Below are 25,736 nucleotides of genomic sequence, written 5' to 3'. Positions count from 1 at the left end.
GGCAGGAGATCCGAGGATTCATCCCACAGTAGTGATCAAAACTGATCTCAATTTCACAGGCACCTAGAATGAAGCCTATTAGGCACAACTTGTCTGAAAGAACTCTAGTTGCTACACTTTTTAGTCAAGGCTTTTTTCAGCAGATAAGACAGGAGAGCTGTAGTCTCATTCTATTTCCCAGACATGGTTACAGACAGCTTTTATAAGGTGTAAAGGAGAGGAAGATTGATAATGTGCTTATCTGTGATAAATCATATGAAATATTCGGAGAAGACATTATCTGTGGCCAGCTTTTTGTTCATTTGCTTCTAGTTTCTTATTTCTGTGTTTGGAAGAAAGCAGCTACATTTATATAATATTTTATATTTCCAAAAATACTTTTAAACCAGGCTGTCAATCAAAACACAACAATAAATATTAACTTTCTTCTTTTGGGATCCATGGAAAAATGAGATCATCATCAAATAAAGGAAAGAAGCAGTATAGATATACCTTTGTAAACAGCATAGAAGACAGTTTGCAGAACATATACATATTACAGCAGGATATGACAAAAGTTTTCTAAATCTAATATTTACACCTACATTTTCCATGGTGGATTTTAACAAAGTTGCCACTTCTGGGATTAAAACAATCCTCAGGTAGGCTTGTGAAATTCAGCCTTCATGACTCAAGTAAACTGACGGTGCTGTAAAGGAACAGGCCACGTGAATCGTGTGCCCTTGTGCCTGTCTCCTGTGCCTGGAGAGCGACTGCTCAGGCTGTCACAGGTGCTTTGAACTTGTATCATGAGCATGGTGAGGACAAAAGCACACAATTAAAATTAATTGACTTGTTCCTAGAAATCAATTGTTTGTGCAGGCCACGTATCAGAAAATTAGCCTCGATATAAGCATTTAACCAAATCAGTAAGTGAACCAGATGAAATAACACAGGTAACTGATCTGACAACAAGGCCAACTGCCTTCGGTCAGCCCTCGAGGTCTTCTATTAGATCGTATCTTCCCTTTCCTCACTTACCTGTAAGTGGAAAGTTTTTAAACTCAGCTTGCAATTTCAGACTGGGGTTGTCATTACTGGCAGATTTACCCCATAAATACAGGTGCAAAGGAGATACAGGAGAAGCTAATGTGTAGGTGCAAACCCACACACTCCCCCAGGTCTAGTGCAGCCCAGAGATACCCTTGTGCACATGGATATTTTCTGAAAAATAGCCAACAGAGTTCTTAAAATAAATGGGCTCCTCTTAAAAGATCTCGGGCAAGCGGTGGCATAAAGAACAATAAATTATGAGCCTGAGTAGTAAAACTTGAACCATACAAACCACAAAATTTCCTACTCGGAACAAGCTGTATTGGTATCCATAGGGAGAATAATCTGATGGAAGGTGTGTGCTCCAAAGAGTAGTGGTGCCAGAAGAACCTTCTGTTTTCTCACTCATACCGGGGGAGCGCAGAAGTCTGCCAGTGTGGAGGGAACTGGGGAAAAATACCGAAAGCAGGTACTGCAGCTCGGCTGGGCTGCTGCAGCACAGCAAGGGGCGAGACAAGATGATTTCCAAAGGTTTCCTTCAGCTCAGATTTTTGAGATTCATGTAATAGAAAGCAGCTTTGGAGGAACCTGCAAGTTCCAACCTTTAATTTAGCTCTGAATTCAAGCTCAGCTCTATAGGGACTGAAAATCAGAGCTGTTCTTTTCAAAGTAACGGCCCTCTACACATCATGCTATGCAGCGTACTGTCTACTTTCTGCAAAAGCCAGTTTACTCTGCCTGTTTTTCCAGGTTTATTTTGTCTAAAAATTCACATCACAAGGGCTCATTTTCTTGTAAGATCTCAAGTACTTCATTAATTTGGGTTTGGCTGGGTGGGATAACACTTGTTTTCTGCATTGTTACATTTGGCTGCACTGAGGAAAAAATGAGGTGTGCTAAAATGAATGCTTTTAAAATTCTTTCAGATCTGAAAGAATCCTGATTCTGGTTTTCTGTTGAATTTAATGTGTGAATAAAGATTAGGGCCACTTATTTTATCTTCTGATTTGCTTAACTGTAGATCGCTGCTAATCAGCGATGCATTGTCCTCATCCAGATGCCATTCAGAAACTTCTAATCTTAGCTTAGCTTTAAAATGAATCCTTCCTGTGATACTGTACTTGAACACGGCTCTGGGCATATGTCCGATTAAGGGGAAAATGAAGTGGATCTTTGTGATCTGTGCATTGGCGATTAACAGATCGCATACTGCAAGGGTTACAAGGGAATATTTGCATCCTCCTAACAACCATTTGAAAACAACACTTAATTTAAACCAAAAACTGCGAGTGTGCTCTGTTAAATCATTACATGGTCCAGCTAGGCACTAGTTAGGGTGGCAGAAGCCACTTTGCTCCTCAGCTCCAGAGCAGCTGCCTTGGATCGCGGGAAGCAAGGGGAGGCTCCGAGAGCACCTGCCTGGCTGGAGGGCTGCGGTGTAGCCGGGGCGCGCAGCGATGACTCGCGGTGCACATGTGAAATCCACCCCATCAGCGTGCAACCATGCGGTTCCAGGAAGCTAGCCCTTCGGACACAAGGTTTCTTGTGTGAAGATATGGTCTATTTAAAAAAAACTAAACAAACAAAAAAACAACACAAAGCCAACAGTGAACTTTGCAAAGGAGAAATTTGGAGGGAACTCTATTTCTGCAGAAGTGAGACACAACCATGTTCATATTTATTTATACTCAGGTACCTAATGCTAGTGTTCTTAATACCCCCTTAACATTAAAAACAGAAGAGAGGAAGAAGTGGTTTGTTCTTCTGGATAATAATAAAAGAAAAAGAAAACCAATAGTACTGGCTGATGGGTGGTACACCGTCATGCAAGACTTCTGAAACCCATCTTAAATCAATAGTGTTTTAAAGTGTGATAAATATTAGATATCTTCCCTGGCTATTCTTTAGACTCATACAGAGCTCTGGAATTTAAAATAGGAAAAGACCAGTTAGGCCAGCGAGTCTGTGCCCACCAGCCACGGGCTGGTATCCTACCATGAAGGGGGTACTTGGTCTGATGTTAACAGGAGATACTGACTCACACCTTTGAAGTCCTCAGGATCTCACGCCCATACACTGACAACCATAGGAAGTTTACAGGTCTAGATCAATGGACGGAAAAGAGTTTTATGTGATTTGTTCCATTTGCTGTCTCCATGCCAGATAGGAGCACAGATTTTCAGAGAGGATAGGTTAATGAATATGTGTATGTTATTATTTTCATCGTATTTTCCCATTATGATCTAAAGACCCTGAGTAATAGTTTTGGGTGTTGTAATGGTGCTGAATATTTAACATACACTAAGACTAAACTCTATTCTTTGCCCCATTCAGTGGTAATACGTTCTATGGTTGATATGAAGGTTGCTTATTTTCAACTCTGAATGAGCATTTTCTCATGAAGATGCCCAAAATTAGGCTTCTGAGGTGCATACTATGAGACCTAGATAAACTGGCCTGATTTTTAAGGGTACTGATCTCCCATAATTCCCATGGAAGTCAACAGCAGCTAGAGAAGTTCAGGTATTAATCAAGTCAATTAATTAGATGCCTGGATAAGTATTCAGGTTCCTAATTTAAGTACCTAAGGTGGTTAATGTTCTGAAAGCTGCAGCACAATTACTGAGTTCTATCTTTTTCTTTCAGATAAAGTCTGAGGCTTCATATGAAAAGCATGACACTTGAAATTTAATCAGTCCTGTTTCCTGTGCTTTTCATTTTTCCGTCATTGTGTGTTACAATAGGATATCTGTCAGGGTATCTGACTCAACTTTTTTTTTTTATTAAGAGTGAAAAGCATGATTAGAGCTAGCCAAATAACCTAAAAACCTGCAAACATTTCTTTAAATTTGTAAATGAATTTGATTTTAAGTGTGTTCATTCCTGTCTCATGTAAGAGTAGCAGCAACTCATTATCTGCTAGACTTGTTCCAAATAACAGGTTCGTTAAGTATCGTAGTTCTAAATATGTCTTTAATGGAGTATGCGAATAAGGCAGCAAGATTATGTAGTTACCTGAGGGAGAGAGGTTGAGTTTTCTTTCTTTTTAATTGTTTCTCCACAGGAGTTCAGGTCATGTAGAAAATGGGCTCTGTGGAATCCTGTCCTTAGAGAGACTGGGTCAGGGTCCAGGATGGCACTGGAGGAAGACTATAAAGAAAGCAGGAGAAGCAGACAGATCCAAGGTCTCTGTGGTAATAATCGCGTTAAATCGCATTAAAACAGTGCCTGAGGCTTTGGGAGCATGGGCACTTGTGGGACCCTGCAGAGCTTGAGAGAGAGGCTCAGAGAGAGTTTGTTGGACTGGGAGTGACAGAAGAAGCTATAGGACACACAGTAAGAGTAACAAACTGACTTCCCTGTTGTCATATTCCCAAGAAAGGAAACAGAAGAAAAGAAGAGAAAATGATTTTAAAAAGAAAGAATCAAAGTCAAAGAATAAATTGGGACTGGGGAATCATGATGCCGGATCAGAGTATGGCCTCTGACCAGGATCAGGCAGGGCAAAAGCCCTCCTTCCCGTTCACCCTCTTTGGGAATCTTCTGTTAAAATGACTGTGCTATTGCCTACGTCCTTTAAATGCAAAGGCTGAGCTTGACCGTTCAAATGCCTTTGTCAGCATAAAATTTTAGTTGGCTAATGAAATAATAAGATGGATTTCAAATGCTATATCGGGATTTGAAATCAGCGTCTTTGCTGATTGCATGTACAAACCATTCAATCAAGGAAGAACACAAAAAAAAATCAGCTGGCATATTTTATTCCTGTTTATAAGATGAAATATTTATTTCTAATTAAAATAGGAGCTGAGAAATGTCTTACTGCAGAAGTTAAATAATAATTTCCACTAAATAATAGAACATGTTGTGGTCATTTTGCAGGCAGTTTGTACACAGTCCAGCTTTTAAGAAAAACAAATTAATCATCATAATTATTTGTCAAGATCTCATAATAATTACTCTCTGTCTCTAAGAAAGGAACTGGAATCACTTCAGATTATCTTCTACGGTGCTTGTTTCTAGAATGAACATGTCATTTAATTTTATGTCCTAACTATCTGAATTAGAGTAGATTTTTTTTTTTAAGCCTAAACTGCTGCTGACTTGATGGATTCCCCAAGTTCAGAATCACCAGGAGAGTTTCATTGATTTCTAATTTTAAGCCTTGTATATTGTGTTTGGGTATTTGACCGTAGGTACTAATAAGCCGCTGTCATTCCATGCCAGGTTCCTGATCAGTTCCATGAGTCTTCCAATAGGTGATCATGGTATTTTATTCGGGGATGAATTTCTATAAGCTAGAAGGGCCAAATACTGATTTTTTTTTTGTGATCATCATGTAGATGAAATTCCTTTACAGCTTACTCGCTTCCTGATGGAATTAATTCCAAACGTCTTCATTAGGATGTGCATAATAATGAATGTTCATAATTTTATGTGCGTTATGGCAGTTGTAAGTATAGTCCCAGTTTGGCGCATGAATGCAGCCATAAAAATGGCACATAAATACAAAATCATGTTTCTTTTCAAACCAATTGAACTGATACTGAACTGTGTTTGCCTGGGAGTCCAAGATACAGAAACTGATTTATCTCAAATAGGGACAGTTATTTTCCTCTGTTGTTTTCCAGCCTATTAATTCCAAAGGACAGGAATTAAGATAATAGCCAAAATGAGGTAATCAATAACCTTAAAACTTAATCTTCTTGTCAATTTTTGTTTATGTCGCTTCACTGTTGGGCATTCTGTGAATTGTATTTCTCAAGCTGATGACATTGCAAGAACACATACAAGTATCACGGGTGTGGATCTTCCTTTTTGTTTTGAAGTGGGCTGTTTTTTTTATCTTGCACTGAGCTATACTTTATATATCCTTCAGTTTTTATTTCATTAAAAACCAGTCTTCACTGCAGAGCTATTTCATCATGATCATTGCACTAAAAGCTAGGAACAAAGAGAAGCAATGCTAAAATTTCCTGCTAAGCCTTTAACAGCTTATAGCAGTGGATATGTACAGAAGAGGTTTCAAATAGCAGCTTGCAGGCTTGCTTAGAGGAGAAAGAATCTCAGGAAATCATCCTTACAGGGCCACAAACCCTAGGGTTTTTCTTAAGTAAAATTCCTTATGAAGAATTTTAGCCCAGTGGGAAGAAACACAGAGGCTTCAGGCTGTCCTGTCATCCCCTGCAGAAGCTTTATTAGGCTGGTGAGCTTCTGTCAAGCCATCTGCTGTAAGTGGATCTCTCCAGACCTGTGTTTAACAGCACATGCCATATACATTGACTTGTCGAGGAAGTTCTCTGCTTGTTATCCAGTTTCCTAGTCTTTTCCCTGTTGCTATAAATACTTTCTGTGGACACGTATTCTTGCAACTTTTCACCCCTGTGATCAGTTTCTTTCGGCTCTCACCGATAGGAATTATAAATGCATGGGGACAATCTGTGACGATTGCAAACCTGTGATGGTACAGAGCTATACCTTGCCAGGGGCAGCCTAGGGAAGGAAGAGAACCCTCTCCTGAGGGGGGGGGCTGGCATACAGATGTATGGAGAAGGGGAAAAGGAACTTCTTCTGCACCACAGGCCTGTTGTGCACCCACTTGCCCCCCACCCCAGGGACGCGGTGCTGGCAAAGCTGCAAAGGCCTCCAGCTTCCCTCTAGCCTCTTCCAAAGGCAGAGAGGGGCTGCAGCATCGCGCATCAGCCGGGAGTGTTTGTGAATATATAATGTCTTGCCCAGACGTGCTCTGCCTGCTCGCCCCAGCACTGTCACGTACAGACATCAGAGCTGCCCAGTCACTTGAAGCTGGAGCCAGCCTTAGGGAAATGACAGTCTTCTCATCGCCTCCTTAGCTCCTTTGGGTCACTAGAAAGGAGACGTAAGAGGAAAGCGCTCTCTGCTCTCTTGGGCACAAGCACATTTGAACGCAGCTTTGTCGTCTCACACAGTGTGACCATGAGTTATGTGCGTTGTCACTTGGTGTTTACATCTTAAATCTGCTTTTCCTGGAGTCACACAGTTGTGTGAGAGTCTGAATGTCCATGGGGAGAGGCAGAAAGGGGAGGGAGGGGAAGCAAACTTCAGACTCTTGTGTCTGCTAAGCAAAGTTTGCAGAGTGGGAAATACAGGAGCAGTTATTAGAGATTGGTTTCCTTTTGTTTTGCTCCCAAGTCGCGTGGTGGATGGGCTGGACCTGCGAGTGCAGGCTTGGCGTAGGGCTGGCAGCACTGCTCCGTCCTCCTTCTCCTGCCTGGTGCCCAGCGACTCTGAGACTGCCCCTGCATCTGATTAATGAGTGAGTCAGCAGCCGGTGCAGTCATCGCTCCTCATAACATGTCAGCTTTGCTGAGGCACTGTTGTATTTGTGTATGCCAGCCTCATTCCCGAGTCTTTGATACTAAGCTCTTACAGCCCTAATGTGCTTACATAACCTGATACGGAGAACCCAGAAAGTAAATTTAATTAAAATCTTTACCTACTGCTTCTGACACACAGGGAGAGACAAAAGGAAGAGTAACTTTGAACACTGCAGAGTAATGTGGCATCCTCATAAAATCAGACAAGGAAACTGAAGACACTGGTGGTGTATAGTATATCTAAAAAGGGAACTGATCTTCTAAAGATTAGGTGTTAGACATCTGAAATGAAGGAGAACCTGTGCCTTGATGGCTGAATTCATGGTTTGGTTTCCTTTAGCCATTGAGTTGACATCTGTGAAAGATACGTTGGTAAAAGTAAGTAAAAAAAAAACCAAACCACAAACCCTTTTAAATTCAATATCAACTTTATTCCAGAAGAAGAAGGTTCATTTAGTTATTTGACCAGCTTTGCTAGTGAAAATAAATAACCCATTACACACAAATATTGCTGTAATCAGCATCCTGGTAATGCCTTAGAGAATTCTAGTGCAAATCTTTGAGGAGCTTCTGCTGAAATGTCCAACTTTTGAATGGCTTTCACTTTTCTCTGTAGTTTTACACAAGAATAGAAATGCACTAATCCCAATTTAAAAAGCAACCTTCACCAGCTATAACAAAGCGGTAGTATCTGGGAGACCCATAGATTTCCCCATGCTCAGAAAGAAACTAGCAGGGTATCATCTCACCTGGTAACTGTAATTGTATCCTAGGTTTTCAGGGAAAAATACATTAAATATAATTGTGTGAATTGAATCTCTTTGCTTGGGGAAATAAAAACCATTTGAAGAATGGAGGCAAAACCTTTGTGATTTAATGACATCCTGAAAGTAAAGTCTGCAACCTTGTGAACTCCATTTATTGCTTCATGAGTACTGTAAGATTTCAAATGTCTATCAGTGTGTTTTGAAATCTGGTGTAGAACCCACATATTGTAAAAGATTCCTTCCTTTTAGCTGCCCCTCTGAAAGCTCTGCTTCCTCTCTTGCCAAAGGGCAGAGCAGCTTGCAATTCTATCGAGTGCTGCGTTATTTTCTGTAGACGGGTGACATGATGCTCAGGAGGCAGTTAAGGAAAGATCCCTTTTCTTAAATAGTACATCCTTCCTCACCCTTACCTGACAAGTAGCGGAGGTTCATCAAGTCAAACAGTTCACACGCAACAGGAATTGAGTTAACTGTTTTATCTTGTGTCTTTTTGATAGCTTTTCTGCTGTCCTCCCTGTATGTCCTATCTCTCCTCTCTTTCACTGTATTTAGCTGCCTCTTGAACTTGCCTCCTTGCTACAAAGATACAGACATCAAAGTAGGAAGTGAAGGGGTAACCGTTACAGACATGGTTCGCTTTTGTTTGAAAACAGTATAAGAACTGGTTTCCTGGGAACGGAAGCCATACAAGAAACAATATTTTACCATGATGGGGTTATTTGTTGTAGATTGAATGAAGTATTTATTATGGTCTGTGACAAATTTTTCAGCCTATCATTCTGTCTCATGAAAGTTAAAAATCATTTTTTTAATAGAGATTGAAACAAAACCTCTTTTTTCTGACCCTCTTTTGGCTTGGTAAAACACAAAAAATGATCATTTTTCCACAAATTGTTTGTGGTCAGATGAGCTTGCACATAGAGACAGCAAGGTCATTGAGACAGCCCTGATCCACAACTGCTCGTCCTGGTCACCAGGTGGCATTTCCTGGCCTTTCCCTCCTAGGCAGGCAGCTACAGCTGGAATTGCCTGGAAAACAGGCAGTTACTTCTGAAAACACAACTGCAGAACTTCTTGTAGCTGTACATTTGATTGTGGGCTGAACGAGATGGGTGTTTGGATGTTTTCGTACAGAATAATGGACTTTTACTCCTCTGACTTGTTGCCTGTGACTTACGTTTGGACGTAACGAGCGTAGCAGTGTGATCAAAAGTCCTCTTTCTACCATCAAGACGTGAGGATTTTATTCAGCCATACAACATTAACAAAGAGAATGCACTTGTTATTAGGAAGGTGATATGAAGAGAACAAGCGAGTTACTGTGCAGGTTTTGAACACGCCACCGTTATACTAATTGCATTTAGAGACATTATAATCTCTGTTATTAATTTTGCAGTGTCTTTAGGTGAAATTATTTAAATAATTCTGTTGTTATCTTTGTTGTTAGATAACATAAGAGATGTAAATAGAATGTAAGAGGGAGTAAACTGGCAATATTTCTAAAATATCTGAACCAATAACGGCAAATAAGGTTAAACAAATGAAACCCTTTGCAAAAATTATTTCATAGCATCTTAGGTTGGCATGGTCATTCAGAGGATTAGAAATTACTAAATAAAATGAAAAACAATTTATTTCAAGGAATTGGTGACAAAACAGAAATGTAGAACTGTTTGTATTTTCTCTCCTGTGTCCAAAGATAAAACCATAATTAGATAGTTAAGCATCCAAATAAAAGTGCTCTAATTTTTCTAAGAAGCCAATTATCCTAAAATTCCACTAAAATCACAGTAAACTAAGTCTGTTCATCACCTTTCATGTGTCATTTAGTTGCCAAAATAATCTTTAGCTCTTACCTTTAGGGACTCAGGTTTGAAATGACTGGATTCAGGATGTTGGCCTTCTGCCCTGCTCCTTGCAAGATCGTATGACACAAATTTGTTGTGGTCAAAGTTTGTCGGGTCTTCTCTACCCACGAAGCATATCAATCCCGGGAAGGACAGCTACAAATTCCAGATGAAACATTATCATTTATAACAATTTTAATTCAACAGACTTTGGGCTTTTTATTCTAATCAAGAGTCATCTGTGAACAGACTGTGTTGTTTACCAAATGTGTGTGTTTGTTCAAAATTTACCAGCTGGCTAGGTATTGATCAGATTCCCCAACCAAAATGTTTTTACATTTCTTTCCATCCCAAATTCCTTCCTGCCCTAGCCTTCCTGAGGACTGCAAACAAGTAGTCCTTTGTGCTTAATTTCTTATTGTATATTAACATAGACTTTTCCTATCTTTACTTTATACATCAAAGTTAATTCATTTCTAGCCATAATTCTGAATGTTTAGTTTTTCTTAATTTCAGTTTGTCAAGTGAGATTGCAGCAGTCCCCACTCTGCTCTCGGGAGCGCCGTTAGCTCCACACCGACCTCACAGCAAACGCACTAGGCTAAATTCATGGCTGCTTGGCAGTCACGTCCTCCTGAGTACCCGGCTGGAGCTCCTGTTAGTTAGATGTGAGGCACGTTATGGTAAAAGGAAAGACTCACCGTGAGTGTCATGCAATTTTGGTCTGTCCTCTCTTCCTTCCCCCTCTTCTTAGCTATTACTTTTAGCAGCGTTGGGAGCATTTTTCAGTTGTGTGCAGTCAGGGTGTGGTGTTTGGGGCAGGGGGATGTTTGGTTTTTTGTTTTAGTGGTATATGTGTGTATATACCCTCTTCCTCTTTCAACTTTAAGATTGACTGACAGAAATGACGACTAAAACCAAAACTATGATAAGAAAAAATGACCCAGACTATTGAGGAACTGTTAAAATGACATTATTAAAGGAAGATTTGCATTGCATCCAATACAAAAATAAGTAAGTATGAAATTTAGGACACCTGAATTCTTCAAGGTCATTCAAAAAAGTAACGGCCTAATTTGAGTGACTTCAATTAATCCAGTACTCACATGGCTTACAATTTTTCTTTGCTTAGTGAAAGCTAAGGTCCCTAAAATAAAACAACAAAAAAATAAGAAAGCTAACAAAATACTTTTCTATTTTTAATGTTAATAAACCCTAGTGTTCAAATTAGTCTTTGTAGATCAATGGCATTTTTTCCAAAGGATGAGAGAGGAAGGAAAAATAAAAGTTTCACAGTCCAGAGTTATGCTTTGCCCTTCGTTACATTTCAAAGACCTACTGAGGAAAAATACAACTTTAGAGAGAAGCTCCATAACAAACATAATATAGTTCTTGCATTTATTGAAAAGCTGTCCTATGAAAATATTGATTCCCTCTGTTTTGTCTCTGACTGAACATAATTACATGATTTCATTTCTTTTAAAAATACCACACATTTCTTACTGAGTGTCATAAGTGAATTTTTACAAGCTCCAATGCATAAGTATATCGATAACTTACAATGATGAAAATGAAATAAATTGGATTTTGACTGCAGGAAGTTAAGTTTAGGTAAAGCATGGCTTCTTATGCTGGATTTACTGGAAAATGTCTTATTTACACATAGGGATGTTTATATTACTGATCTGTAGATAATTCATTACCATATGATGCTTCACATGTTGCTTTCCACTACAGTACAATTATTTCTCCAGGTGATGTTCAGGCAGTCACCTCTATGCTTGGAGCCTTAGTGTAAGCTAGATGTTCACCCCTAATTAGTCAAAAGCAAATCCTCCCACCGTCAAATATTTATTCTCTTTGAAGGTATGCATATTATACTGGAATATGAGAAACCAAATGCAGGCTTTGCTGAGTTAAAACATACTTGAGGGAAATGCCCTCTTTTTAAAGATCGGCAAGTTCTGTTACACTTAGTTTTCTACCTCTGGCAGCCGTTTGAATGCTTGCCTCAGGAAACACATCCGAATGCTATCGTTATCTCCTGCCAGTGTCACTGATGTTTACGTTCCTTTTTTTTTTTTAACAAATTGAGAAAGTAAGGAGGTATCTGAGATAAACTCGCAGGTAGAAAACAGTTGATGGTGAGTGCTGTGCACTATCAGTCACTTCGAGATCTCTTCCATGAATTGCTGCCTAGAAGCTGCACAAGAAAGAGGGGGCTGCCATGCCCAGCTCAGCGGCTTTCTGCCTCTCTTTCACATAGGGATGGAGAACATGTTCATTTTCTATCTGCAAAAAAACAGAATCAGTGATAAATTCACAGTGTGTTAATCCCAAGGGACTAATCAGCAGATAAAACAGGCCTAGAGATAGTATATTCAGACTGCACATTAACATATTCAGGCAACAGACATCTAGCCTATGCCGTACGTACTCTGTGCAGTGAGGGTACGTGTACCGGCATACTCTCTGCTTCCCTGGGTAAGTATTGTGTCAGCTTATATATAAGGTTTCTGTTCTTTCTGTGTTTCTGAACATGGATCTGAATGGTGTTGGTTTCAACATATTCAGGCAACAGACATCTAGCCTATGCCGTACGTACTCTGTGCAGTGAGGGTACGTGTACCGGCATACTCTCTGCTTCCCTGGGTAAGTATTGTGTCAGCTTATATATAAGGTTTCTGTTCTTTGTGTTTCTGAACATGGATCTGAATGGCTTTGGTTTCATGCGATGAACCTTCTCCTGCAAAGAAAGTGGCAGATATGTGGCCTCTGGGAAATGTTTCTCCAGCTGCTCCTTGCTTGGTGGTGCTGGTGGTGAATGTATGGCAGTGAGAGGAGCACATGAACTCATTCAGTCAGATTATGCTGTTTTCACAGGGCTTTTCTAATTCACCATCACAGCGGTTTGTGATGTTCAGCTCATCTGGAAAATAGTTACTGAAGCAAGATTTTCTTGCCTGGTTGCAGTGAACGCCCTGTGTGAGGGAGACCCAGAGAGAGCAAGCTAGATGTCCCTGCCTTTGCGATCTCTGAATTTTGGGGTTGTCCTGCACAGAGGCAGGAGCTGGACTCAATGATCCTAGTGGGTCCTTTCCGACTCAGGACATTCTCTGATTCCATGATCCTAACAAACGCTCGGTTGACATTTCCAAGTTGTAGGGCAAATGAACTGAGAAGACCTACCGAATCAGAGCCTTTTCCAACGATAAACGTAAGGATGGTCTTCGTGGTTTGATTTAAAAGCCATATCATATCTACATTAGGGGAAGGAGCTATTGTTTAACTTGAAAGTTTCAGTGGATTTGCAGATTTTCCTCTTTTCTTCATATTAAAATGATAACTGTCTTCTCCAACCTGGATTTGAGAAGTGACGGTTAACACCTAGTCTCTCACACATCCTACTACCCCAGCGCAGACAAGGTGTTACTTAGACAAAGTAACAGAGACCGGATTGCAAATGCCTGTGAAACACCGAGTAGCGTGGGAGTTCTACAGATAAAAGCATCTTGCGGTTAGGAGCATATTGCAATAGAATGACTCAGGGGAGAGGAAAGAAAACAGGGAGGTTTCTTACTCCCAGGTCCCTGGGGACCACTGCAGTACAGGTCTGCCGTGACTCGGGGTCGGCGCTGACGGCATTCCCCGGCTCGTGATGGGAAGCCAGGGAACGGGCCGGGACCCAGCGGGGTCTGATGTGAAATGTGACCACAAATGGCATCCTCTGGCAGTGCCTGCACATCAGCCGATCAGAGCTGCAAGCTGTGTGTGGGGAAAACCCTCCCTGCCGTGTTGTTCTCGATCAACAGACAGAGACTGCAAAGTCTGCTCACACAGCGGTTACATAAAAAGTCTTTTAGCGTTACGAACTTTGTTTGACTTTCTGTAGCAATCCTAAATTGGCATATCTACTACTACTACTTTTAGCTAAAATTATTATTTCTGATAACTTGAGAAGTGATGCTAATTTAGGTTGTTTGCTTATTAACACTGAAAGGGACATTGTGATCTTGGCCCTCAAAAACATGAGATTTTTTTAAAAAAAAAATTATCCCTAACTGTGACAAAAAGTCAAATTTACAAGCAAATTGCTTTTAAAAATTGTTTTAGCTGAAATGCTAGATGCTGGGCTGTTTAACCCTTCTTCGCGTACGTAACACTGTGGAATGACAAGGAAAAAATCCAAAAAGAACAAATTAAAGCTGACAATTTTATTAAAATGGTGCTTTTTCATGAGGCATTTCACTTTGAATGAAGTAAAGATTTCTAGGAAAAAAAGTACATATTTTTTTAATGTTATTAAAATCCCTGGCTGGCACCTTGTTTACGCTTCTAAAGAGAAGCATATATTTCTTCTTATAAGAGAAATAAGAAAATCCCTTTTTATATCTCATTGCTTTTTCATATTTTCATGTTATTTCATCTTTGTTTATAACAACACTTGTTTCTTACTATTTTAGGCAACGAGAGCCTAGAAGAAAATTATGTGCAGGACAGTAAAATGGGATTTGTCATCAATGCTATATATGCTATGGCTCATGGACTACAAAATATGCATCATTCCCTTTGCCCTGGACATGTTGGGCTGTGTGATGCTATGAAGCCAATCGATGGCAGCAAGCTCTTGGAGTTCCTCCTGAAATCCTCATTCATCGGTGTTTCTGGAGAAGAAGTTTGGTTTGATGAAAAGGGAGATGCCCCTGGAAGGTAAAGAGACATTTCATCTCAACTGATTCAACCACGTGTTGGGAAGGGGGTATGTTGCTGGGTTTGGTGATGGAGATTTCTTTGGCTGTTTTGCTGAAGCATACCGCATGCTTACTGCGAGATGTAAATGGAGTTATCTGGATTAGTCTTACCAATAGCCAGGAATACCAGTGGTAACACATGATATATTGATAGCTACAGCTCATCTTGGGGCAGGAACTACAGTACAGCCTGCAAAATTTCTAGTGTTTCAGGAGAGGACAAACCTTGTATCTCACAGACTTTTTGTGTCTCAGGTAGCACTGGGGCTCAGCACAAGGGTTTTGATATGTATAAAGCCTAATGTGAGTGATTGAAATTTAAGGAAGCATTTGCTTGCTGAAGTTTTGAAGCTAGGACTGTAGAGCACGTCTTTTTCCAACCAGACCTCTCCTGCATCCTTGCCAGAGACTATTCAGTTCTACTTGGCAAACTCCTGCATGCTCTCCTTAACTTGTTTCACTCCAAATAAGATCAGCTGTCCCAGAGTTTAAAGATAGGTCCGAGCAGAGCAGGACAAGTAATTATTTTTTATTTGGCCAGAGGGTACTGTGTTTCGCTCATTTGGGGTACGGTGAATCCCAGCTGCGGTAACTGCTACTCTCTGCCCTCCCTAGCAGACACGGCACACACCCGAGCAATGGGTGAGACAGCAACTTTGTGGACTTGGACGTCGCCTTTGTTTCTGTTATGGGAGCCAGCGGACAGAAAGGTTTTCCTCTTCATTTAGTTCTGTTGGCTCTGTCCAACCATTTTAAGGGTGACGCCTCCCAGATGGATTTATTTTTGAGGTTGTTTTTTGGTTTTGGCTTTTCTTTATAAAGAAGTTTAATTCAGCTACTGAAATACACAATCCATTGTTAACGGAAACCTACTCAGGGGTTACTTCGTTGAAGTTAGTTTTCCTACTGAGTTATTAAAGTGTTATAAAAGACTCTCTCACTCCATCTTTGGGCTTATTGCATAAATGCAGCTGAGTGCCAACGCTGCACAAAGAGAGGGCTCTGGAACAAACGAGTTTGCAGTCTGGCACATGCCTTCAAGGAGTATTTGTAAGACACCGTGGCCTTAAAGCAACTCTTATCTCTATTAACAGCCTTTATTAGCAGCACTGACCAACTTTTTTACTATTTGCATTGCGTGTTATATTTAAACAGCTTGCTACATTTAAATAGTAATAAAAAGCTGGTCAGTTTGGTCTTCTTGTTGAGTGTTGTATACTTGAGATTTTTTTAGTCAAAGGCAGAGGTGAGCTAGGTCAGTCTTTGAAAGTAGAGGCAAGCAATTCCGTTACAGGCAAACACATACTTATTGACACAAATGCACAAATCAAGTCTTTGCAGATATAATTTAGATAATACAGAGAAATTACTGCTTAGTGTAGCTTTAAGTTTATTACACATTATTTATCTCCATAAAAACATTGCTCCAGCTTTGCACATGCTGCATTGTCTGCCTGTAAGTTATTTGATTCGATGTTTAGCTGTAACTTTTCAATTTTAGCCCAAATCTTATTTATTATCTTGTCACCCGAGAGCATTTCCGCAACTCTCATCAGTACCAAGCATAGAATTAGAATGAATAGTTCCTGAATTCAAAATATAGGAGGGTTTATATCAGGATATTTCCCCGAGTAGCTCAGAAGGATAGAATTTATTCCATCTGTCATTTTGGTCTATAGCAAAGTTCATTTCTCTTGATTCCCTGGCCTATTTAGAATTTGATGAGTTATTTTAGGTAGTTTTCTTGGGTTTTCCTCATTTATATTTTCACAGCTGGAGTTAGCAAGTTTGGGTAAGAAAGTTCTATTAACCTTTTTGTTATTCATGCTAGAATCCTTGGATTAGTCTGTGGCATTTATAACGTGAGCAATATTGTATCGGGGAATGGTGATGTGTATGTGACATGTATGTGATCTGTACAGTCTGTCAGGTCTTTGTATGCCAGCAATAGTTTATGCCCATGCAGAACTGTATTTAGCTCCAGATTAGCCCTAGTGTTTCCACAGCTCCACACGGAAAAGCTCTCTGTGGATGAGGGAACAGACCATACCACTGTATCAATACCTAAAAAAGCTTTTGTACCTCAGCAAAATGGAAAGATAAACGCCACATACAACACCTAAATAAAGCAAAGAGGACCAGATCTGAAATTTCCTAGGTTTTTAGCTTTTCTATGCCAGTGCAAGAATATCACACAAATATGTAAAAAGTTTTTTGATATTACTTTACCATATCATGTGAACAAATCAATGGAATGGAATAAATCAATATTCCTTCTTAGAAGGCAGCAGCCTTCCTCATACTTCATTATCATAATCTGTGAGATTCTTTGAGCAATTGACTCTCAGAAGCTGCTAGTTACGATCATCACGGGTAGAGGTGACAGAGATACCTGTAGTTATGTTTGCCAGATGCTCACATAATTTCCTGTTTTGAACCCCTTACAGCTTCATCAAACCTTAACTATTTGTTTAGAGATAACTCTCTATCTCAGGCTCAATTCATGGTTTCAAGCTTTTACCAAAATGAGATTAGAAAACGTGAAGCACTTTTTCAAAGGCTTATTTCTTCTATGCAGAATCTTTTCTTTGAAGAAGTTTTATGCAGAAATGTGAAGCAGACCTTTATCAGAAGGACACAAACACAGTCACTTAACTGACTGCTCTGCCTCTGGGAAAAATGATGTGGATGTAGCTCTGGCAAATCAACAGTATGTGCTTGCTATGCTGTCATTAAGAACATGCTAGTAAAATTGCTGAACTTTTTACTTTCATTGAGTACCTTCCATTTCCTTTCTCAGTAGTAATCATGTCGCTCAGATTCCCAGAAATGGATGGAGAAGGTGTGAGGGATGCAGTAGTCAACACCACGTCCTTCTCTGGGCCTATGCAAGGGGCAGGGAACAGATCCGTTTCAAGCTCTTGTCTATTCTAGGGTAACTGCCTGCTTTTAGCTTATGGCAGGTACGAGGAAACTTATCTCTCTAGCATAAACAATTTGTGTAGACCTTGGACCACAAAACCTTATGTGACAATGGGCAGGAGAACTTGCAACCCCTACAATCGACCTCTGATGTGTGGAGAAATGCTGAGGTTCACAAGCTAACAGAAACGTTGTTGTTCATTTTACCTTAACTAGACCTGGATGGAGACCCACAAATGTCTATCTAGTTCAAAATTTCCAGTAGCTGTTCTGACTTCAGACATGGCAACTCTATCTACTCCAATGCTTTGAGTAAATTATCTAATGTATGATGCAAAGGCTTCAAATTTGTATATAAAGGGGGTTTTTTTGGTGAAATATATGCGGTTGTTTTAGAGTTTGGCTTCATGGGTGGTTGTTTTGGCCACTTACATCCCAGCGTTGCTCAGCATTGCTGTTTTCCGTTCTGCCTTCCAGGATAGCAAACCTCACTGCCAGTCTGGTATTACGGCTGTGGAAAAAGGTAACCCCAGCTCTCTCAGACTAGCTAGAGTAAGAGCATGCCTGTGACCATTAACCTGTGTGGCTAATGGTCCGGCTCACCTCACAAGTAACTTGTTCATATGACACCACCTATTTGGTCGCGTCATTTTGCGATATACCAGAGAGCTTGCTCTTATATTAAAAGAAGGGTTCGTTTTCTTATCTGCAGAATGTTTTCATGGCTTCTGTAGATGCTGCCATATGTGTGTGAAATCCAGCTGCCTCCACCGTCCTCATTCTCTTACAGCTTCACAACTCTTGTCAAAGCCACTTCTTTTGGGATAATAATTTTTAGCTTGGACACAACCTAAAACTGTTAAAGTTGTACATGTGTGAACATGTGAACATGTAGCCGGAGGTATTCCGGCACTCAACTTGTCCTTACTCAAAGCAGAAATTTGTCATTAAGGAAATGAAGGAAAGGATAAAGAACTTAAGCACGTGTCCTTATACCAAGTGTATTTGTGAGACCACATTTTTCCACTTAAAATTCAAGCTGCATATCAAAGCTGCAAACATTGTACTACAACTTGTCATATGAAAGACTGTGTACGAGCTTTTAGGCTCCATAATTTATTCTTTGACAGATAACTGATAGAGAAGGGAACAGTATTATAAGAAAACGTAAGAATGACTTTCAACCTAAAATCATATCCCTGAAATTGCCAACTCTTGATTGATATTGCATTAATGCCACGCTGTGCCTTGTAATATATTTTTGCAAAAATGAAAACAATCTGTGCAGGCTCAAAAATTCCGTTAAGGGAATATGAGGTTTTAGTAACCTTTTCTTCCCCTTCCTGAATTCTTTTTCCAGTCAGAGTAACTGATTTTGTATCAGTCTAATACAAGGTCACACTAAAACCCAAGTAGGTGGTTCTTGCTAGGAAGAGGCATGTACGTTCCTGCTCAATTTTACTCCTGTCTGTTGAGTCTACATGACAAACTGCCTGGCGCTTACTGCTTCTTGCTATCCTGATTCTTCGCAGTCCTGAACAGAGCACTCCTTTTTTTATGTTCTTCCTTTGCAAGAACTGGGATCTGAGAAGGAATTGTTTCCCAGCGAAACTGAAATTTACCCCTTTTCTAAGCAACTCCTCAATTAGTAGCTGATTGCCAACGAGTGGAGCTGCCTCCTGCTTGGAGCTCTGCTGAGCTCAGTGGCAAGAGTCCCTTTTCCCATGTGATTCGGTGGAGCTCTGTAGTGACCCTGACATTGTCTCAGCGTGCGTATTTGCAAGACGGAGGTCTAAACGCAGCTGTAAATATGCATTCTTTAAATCATCTTTAACTAGAGAGATCCCAAAGACTCAGTTAAGAAAAACAGACACCTAGAGAGTAATTCTAGCACCTCTTTCCTCTCTGAAGTGCAGAGAGTTGAAATTTTGCATCTTTGAACCTCAGCAGGGAAAAGAAAGAAATGGATATGTCTCTTTGCCCACAACCGAGCATCCTAGCTTTATTTATGGCTCATACTCTGCTTACCTTTCATTCTTAATGTGCATACAGATTAGCAACTCTCATTATAAACAAAAGATTTTTTTTCCCCAGAGACTGAGAGAATCCAGTAGAGAAAAACAAGGCAGTAACTCCCAGGCTTGGAAAACAGAAGATGCTTTGTGATTTTCAGCTCCAGTGCTGATTTCTGGTTCGCAACCCTCTTTCTCTTGTCCCTTTTTACACAAAGCTCTCCCCCTTCTCATCTTAAGAGGCCAACCTGTAGGTCCAGCTTCTTTTGTGGTTCTTCTTCTCTGTGCACTCTCTAATATTCATTCTCTCATTCTTGCTCATTTCCTACTAGCAAATCACCACACTTAATCACTGCTTTGCCCAAGCCACATTCTGTGGGTTAAAGAACGAGCAGAATAATGAGCAGTAAGGGATGTGCCCACACCAGGCCCAACACATGGAAGGCAATGATGGAGGCAGGAAGGGGAATGGTTATTGTAGCAGTGTGTTATGCTTCCTTTACGTTAGCCTTGGGAAGTTCTATCCTACTTGCCTAGGGCAAGGAAGTAAATTTTGTGCCTGAGCCACTAACTTCTCCTGACAGTCTCACTGGGCTGGGTAATACAAACAGTTGGACCAGTGCTTACAGTTAACTTACGGCGTACCAGTTCAGGTTGGTTGAGCATTTCTACTGATGACTTTAGAGCTCCCAGCAGGGGCTGTACTGCAACCAGCCTGTATGTAGGCACCAAGCGAATGTTAAAGACATCTTGAAAAATGGCTGAAAACCACATCGTCCAGAGAGTGCCTACATGTGCCTCTTTAGCAGAGCTTGCTGTCTTTGATGTGCAGTTCTTCCTGGACACACAAGTTTTACCCACATTTTTATGTAAGCAGGGCAGGGAATCAGTGATTGTATGGCAATCAGAGCTGTCCCATGATTCTGCTGCAAATCCTACAGTATTTGGTGTTTTCATTCGAGTCCCTGGTGTTACGGGATGACGTGAATATTTACGGAGGCAGAAGGAGAAGGGCAAGGTAAATTTTTATCCTTCGTGTTGCAGGACAGTGACTCGCTCTCTCTTTTTCCCCTTGCAGGTATGACATCATGAACCTGCAGTACATAGAGCCCAACCGCTACGACTACGTCCTCATTGGGACCTGGCACGAGGGCGTGCTCAACATCGACGACTACAGGATTCAGATGAACAAGAGTGGAATGGTGCGATCGGTGTGCAGCGAGCCTTGCTTGAAGGGCCAGATTAAGGTGTGCCTCAGACGCTTACTTTCGGCTATAGAAATGTGAATAACCAGTCAGTGTTTTTTCCCTAAACCCAGGCAAGCTTCTTTCAAGCCAAGGGATAGGACTTCCTTTTCTTCAGGAAAGCCAAAAGTATAAAAAGACTCCTAGACTAACATCTTACTCTTGCAATCCCATATACAGGCCCATGTTTTCTAAAATTGCCCTTTGTAGTCATGCAGAGTCTTCTAGTGTGACAGGATTTGAATTTCACCTTATGAGAGAAAGAACAAGATTTTCACTTAGTCATTGCCTACCACAGCCAGTGGCTGTGATTCACTTGCGGGCTGATCCTGAAAATAATGTGACCCATGGGAATCCAGTGTTTTGTTCCAGCAATAACACCTGCAAGAAAAAGGGGGAAAAAAAAAAAAAAAAAAGCCTATTTGTATCTTTGTTTCTCATGTTCACAACAGGAGGTATGGAAACACAAATGAAATCACTCTGTGTTTACCAAACAGTAGCACTTCTATCAACCTACAAATAATTTGCCACCTGCCATGTCTGGATGACATAAAGACATGTTCCACCACTATCAAAATGGTATGGATGCAGTAAGTTTAAAATGGCAAGAAGCCCATCCAGGAAAATCACCTTAGGGCAGACCTTCCTTTCTAATTTCATTTAATAAGCACATTTGCAGCTTTTTAATTCTATATTGCTACTCTAAGCAATAAGTGATTGATGATTTGGCAAAGGCGTAGTGACATACTCCAACAATCTTGGAGGGGAAACATTATGGGTATTTACTACCCTCCAAAACATCTTTTCCCTGTTTTTGAGATTGTGCAGTTTGTGTATGTGTGTATATGTAAACACCATGCATACAAAATGCCAGCTTCGGCTCCCATTGAAGTCTATTGGACTCTCTCCACAGACTGCAGGAGGAAATGTTAACAAAAAAGCCCACAAAGCCAGCATTCAATAAAACAAACATTTCGTATTTCACTACTGCACTTAGCTCTGCATATAGATGGAAAGGAGGATCCTGGAGAGAAGGCTGGATTCCTCCTTTGTGGCAAACAGAGCCAGAGTCTTTGTTGGAGCCCCATGAGCTGGAGACATCCTTAATTTTTCTTTCAGCCTCAATATGATGAAACTAGCAGTCAAGACGAGGAAACTATCTTTTCAACATTGGATCATTACACTTAGCAGCCTTCACGGCAGAGAAGGATACAGCTTTCAGCGACATTTGTCTCCAAAAGAGCTGTTCAAAAGCATGCTCTTGGTCACCACATACTGGTTTTATTTTCTACTAGGACCCTTTACATCCTTTCAGAAGTAGATTTTTTAATTTGCTCTTGTTTGAATTTCTATTTTCACTAGTGTAATGAGCCCCAAAGGGACTTCAATGTAAATCAGAATTTATGTGTGTGTGTGTGTATATGTGTGTGTATGTGTGAATCACTCTTTGTTCTAACCTTTGACTTTGTTTAGCGCTTTTTACTATGCAATAGATAATAAGCGTGGGCTGAGCTACTTGTTCTGACCTGAACCATCTCTCAGATTAAACCTCTTCTCAAGTTTAACTGAAAATATAACACTCACCATGCCTCGGTACCAAAGGGAAAATGGTTTTGTACTTTTAACTCAGAACTGCTCCCCCCAAACAAAATAGAATTGCCCCCAGAGATCATCCCTGAACTCCTAAGCACAAATTTTAACATGCAGGGGTAGATATAGAATCAGGATTCATGTTTTCTAGTTGTTTGAAATGTGCCGTACACAGGAATCCTGTCATTGGAACAGTGCAGGTGGTACCTGTTTGCTGGGGGGGCTTCTGTGGTGTCTTACAGAGGATCATAGCTGAGGATGTGTTTTGCATTACAGGTGATCAGGAAGGGAGAAGTGAGTTGCTGCTGGATTTGCACTGCTTGCAAGGAGAATGAATTTGTTCAGGATGAATTCACATGTAAAGCCTGTGAGCTTGGCTGGTGGCCGAACGCTGACCTGACAGGTAGGGACGTGTCCCTCCAAAAGCATTCCCATTTGACAGGGCACAAGGTGAACGGTGTGTGGTGGAGAGTAAGGTGGCAGCATGCAGAGATGTTAAAGGTACACACTTAAACACACATATCGATGCAGTTTAGGGTGAGTGAAAAGGGCAATGTCTTTTGGCTCAGTTCAACAGCAGTGACAATAAAGACGGCAAAATTTGTACCAAGAAGAAATGACGTATTCTGTCTGTTCCTCCCCTTCAGTTAACATAAGCAGTACTAAAGCTGTTAATACTACTAATGAACTTAGCAGCATTTCCTGCAATTTTAGCAGTGATTATCGCCAGAGCTCAGTGCATCCTTGTCAGATTGACTTGATACTCTTTCTGATCATTCTACCATGCAACTAGTAATACTTTGTCTGGGATTTCAGTGCATTCAGTAAATGACTACCAGACTTTTGTTTGGTATAAAGATCATTTTCACTGCACTCACCAGAAAGAGGAACATCAACAAAATCCGAAGAAAGGCTAGCAGAAGAAAAAGAAACAGCTAAAATTGGTCTCCCCCGTGTACATGCTTTGGAGGAGTTGTATGCTATGGCATTCTTCTGTTATTTTGTACCTATCAAGGTCAACCTCCACACCTGCTCTGAGCTTTGCAGTAACCATGACCCCAGGAAAAGAGATTTAATGCACTGAGAAGCACCACTTTGACCTTGGGGTTTGCTTTGTATCACTGTAAAAGACTACAGGCACCTCTGCCCTATGCTGTATCTGCAAATCTTGGCTACCAGTATTCAGCAGGACATCGTTCCTAGTCAGAGCAACAACCTGACTACCTAGCTGAAGATCAAAACTGTGCCTGTTGCTGCAGCATTTAACACATAGACGAAGTACTCAAACCTTGATTAAATAGTTCCAAGAGATAATGTTAAGCTAGTCACTGGAGGCAAGTGAGCTTTGGAGGATTTGTTTTGAGAAGCAAAGCTGGCCACTTCTCCAGCTAAAAATATATTATTAATCACAGTGAACTGGGGAACTTGACCCATTGTCTATCTTGGTTTTCTATGGAAAATAAGCTATGGTCACGTCCCAGGTATGTGTGTATCTGTCTATATCCCATGCCTCTCACCCTAAACCCCTCTCTCTCTCTCTCCCCCCCTCCCCAGTGTGCAACTGAATCTTCTTCAAACTGATTTGTCAGGATACAGAAATCTCAGTGCTCATTCAGTTCCTTCAAGTTTTGTGTAAGCGGGTTGTAGGAAGTGGAGTTCTTGAAAAATACCTTCTGCAAGAGCCCCAGTTGTGGAAAACCATCTTGTATTACTGGACACCTAAATGTCCTGACCATTAGCAAAGCTCACATTCAACTCCCACCACCTAGGACACCAGTGTCTGCTAATTTTAAAGCAAATATCCATACACAACCAGGTTCTGTTAGTCTTGGAGGTTCACAGAACTGTTTGTATCTGCTATTCAGGGAAGAAAACTGGGACTTCTTTTTAATCAATATGGCAGGACAAGAACCTAGTGAGAGATCAATGTGCACTTGAGCAAATATGGTTCAGTGCTACCAGCTGCCCAAAATAGCTCAAAAGGGGTCATGTCAAAATGACAGGCACTGCTGAAAGGAGTTTAGGAAAGCATCAGTGCTGGAAAAAATCTCAGGGGCATGTTGCAATCTATTAACTTTTAATGAAATCAGTAGATGACCTGCTGATTTGTGTTTCTTCTCAGCAAGGAGACTGGACTGCTGCTGTTCCAAAATCACAGTAGTGTCAGCCAAATGACAGCATAGCCATCGACTGATTTCCTAGAGAACATTAAAATGGCAGTCTGCTCTTGCACAGCTTCTTCAGTCTGTCTTATTGACAAAAAAACCTTCTTTTTTTAACCCCTGCAATTCATTTACTTGAATTGTAGTATGAAATTGTGAAGAGAAGCTGATGCCATCCTGACCTTTAGAAAAGGGAGGCTGAGCTAGATAAACTCTGGCTCTTTAACTTCGTGGGAGTCACTATTGGTACCATTTAATTTGGAATTCTTTTTTCTTGCCAGGATTTCTCCTATCAAATGTGTTTTTATAGCTTGCTTTTGTGTGCTGTATTCATATCCTGCCAGTCACCATGGCATCTAGACACAGAGGTTAACATATCACATTTCAGATTGTTTTTCCCTTTGCCTTAAATCTTAAATGCTAAACGTGTATGCAGTTTTAGTCTCATTTTCCATTACAGATGGAGGCTCTAAAATCCTTAGTCCCTTTAAGAAACGTGAAGCACATACTAAGCCATTTCCTAAGACATGCTTTTCAAGGTGCTCCTTCTCTCTGTTTGAAATCAGTCTCTGTTGCTCAGCAATCCTTTCCTGACATTTTAATTTTATTTTTAAATGTACTTTTTTTTTTTAGATTGTTTCCCCTAAATATGTATTCAGTGAAATGGAGTCAGCAGGCACAACGGTTTTCTCACCACAGATGATAAAAACCTGACCTGACAAATAGTCACTAAACCCAGTAGCTAAGGCCTTGTGCCAAGAAGAAGAGATATCTTTTATAGTATCAGAATCTAATATAAGAAGAACGAATGTCAAGCTAGTAAACCCAGTTTACACAAATCATCTTAAATAAGCAATAAAACAAGACAGGACAGGAAGTTTTATAGAGTTATTATGAAATGAATCATAAAGGTTTGGGGCCATCAGTTACCTGGGATGTGTTAATGACCTTAGAAAACATCCTGGATTGTCTCATTGGCCTTGCAGTATGAATATAATTTTTTTTAAAAAATCATTAAAAAATTGATTAGCCTTCTGCTCTAGGAAATGATTC

At 40.5% G+C, this 25,736-nt stretch overlaps 1 protein-coding gene across 1 annotated transcript in view; it reads left to right on the top strand.

Annotated features, from left to right (window-relative positions):
* LOC104161771 (metabotropic glutamate receptor 1-like) overlaps positions 1-22,924 on the top strand; it is a gene marked incomplete at both ends in the record, with an annotated part of 28,674 nt that extends 5,750 nt beyond the window's left edge. Inside the window, 3 exons of the mRNA XM_009700307.1 lie at positions 14,466-14,712; positions 20,766-20,934; positions 22,798-22,924. Coding sequence (XP_009698609.1) covers positions 14,466-14,712; positions 20,766-20,934; positions 22,798-22,924 — 543 coding nt within the window. The remainder of the gene's footprint in view (positions 1-14,465; positions 14,713-20,765; positions 20,935-22,797) is intronic.
* Between the last annotated feature and the right edge of the window lie 2,812 nt (positions 22,925-25,736).

This window comes from Cariama cristata, unplaced genomic scaffold (genome assembly GCF_000690535.1).
Source record: "Cariama cristata isolate BGI_N322 unplaced genomic scaffold, ASM69053v1 scaffold6025, whole genome shotgun sequence".
In the NCBI taxonomy this organism is placed as follows: Eukaryota; Metazoa; Chordata; class Aves; order Cariamiformes; family Cariamidae; genus Cariama; species Cariama cristata.
The sequence above is the reverse complement of the archived record's forward strand: the minus strand, read 5'-3'. Positions and strand labels throughout refer to the sequence as shown.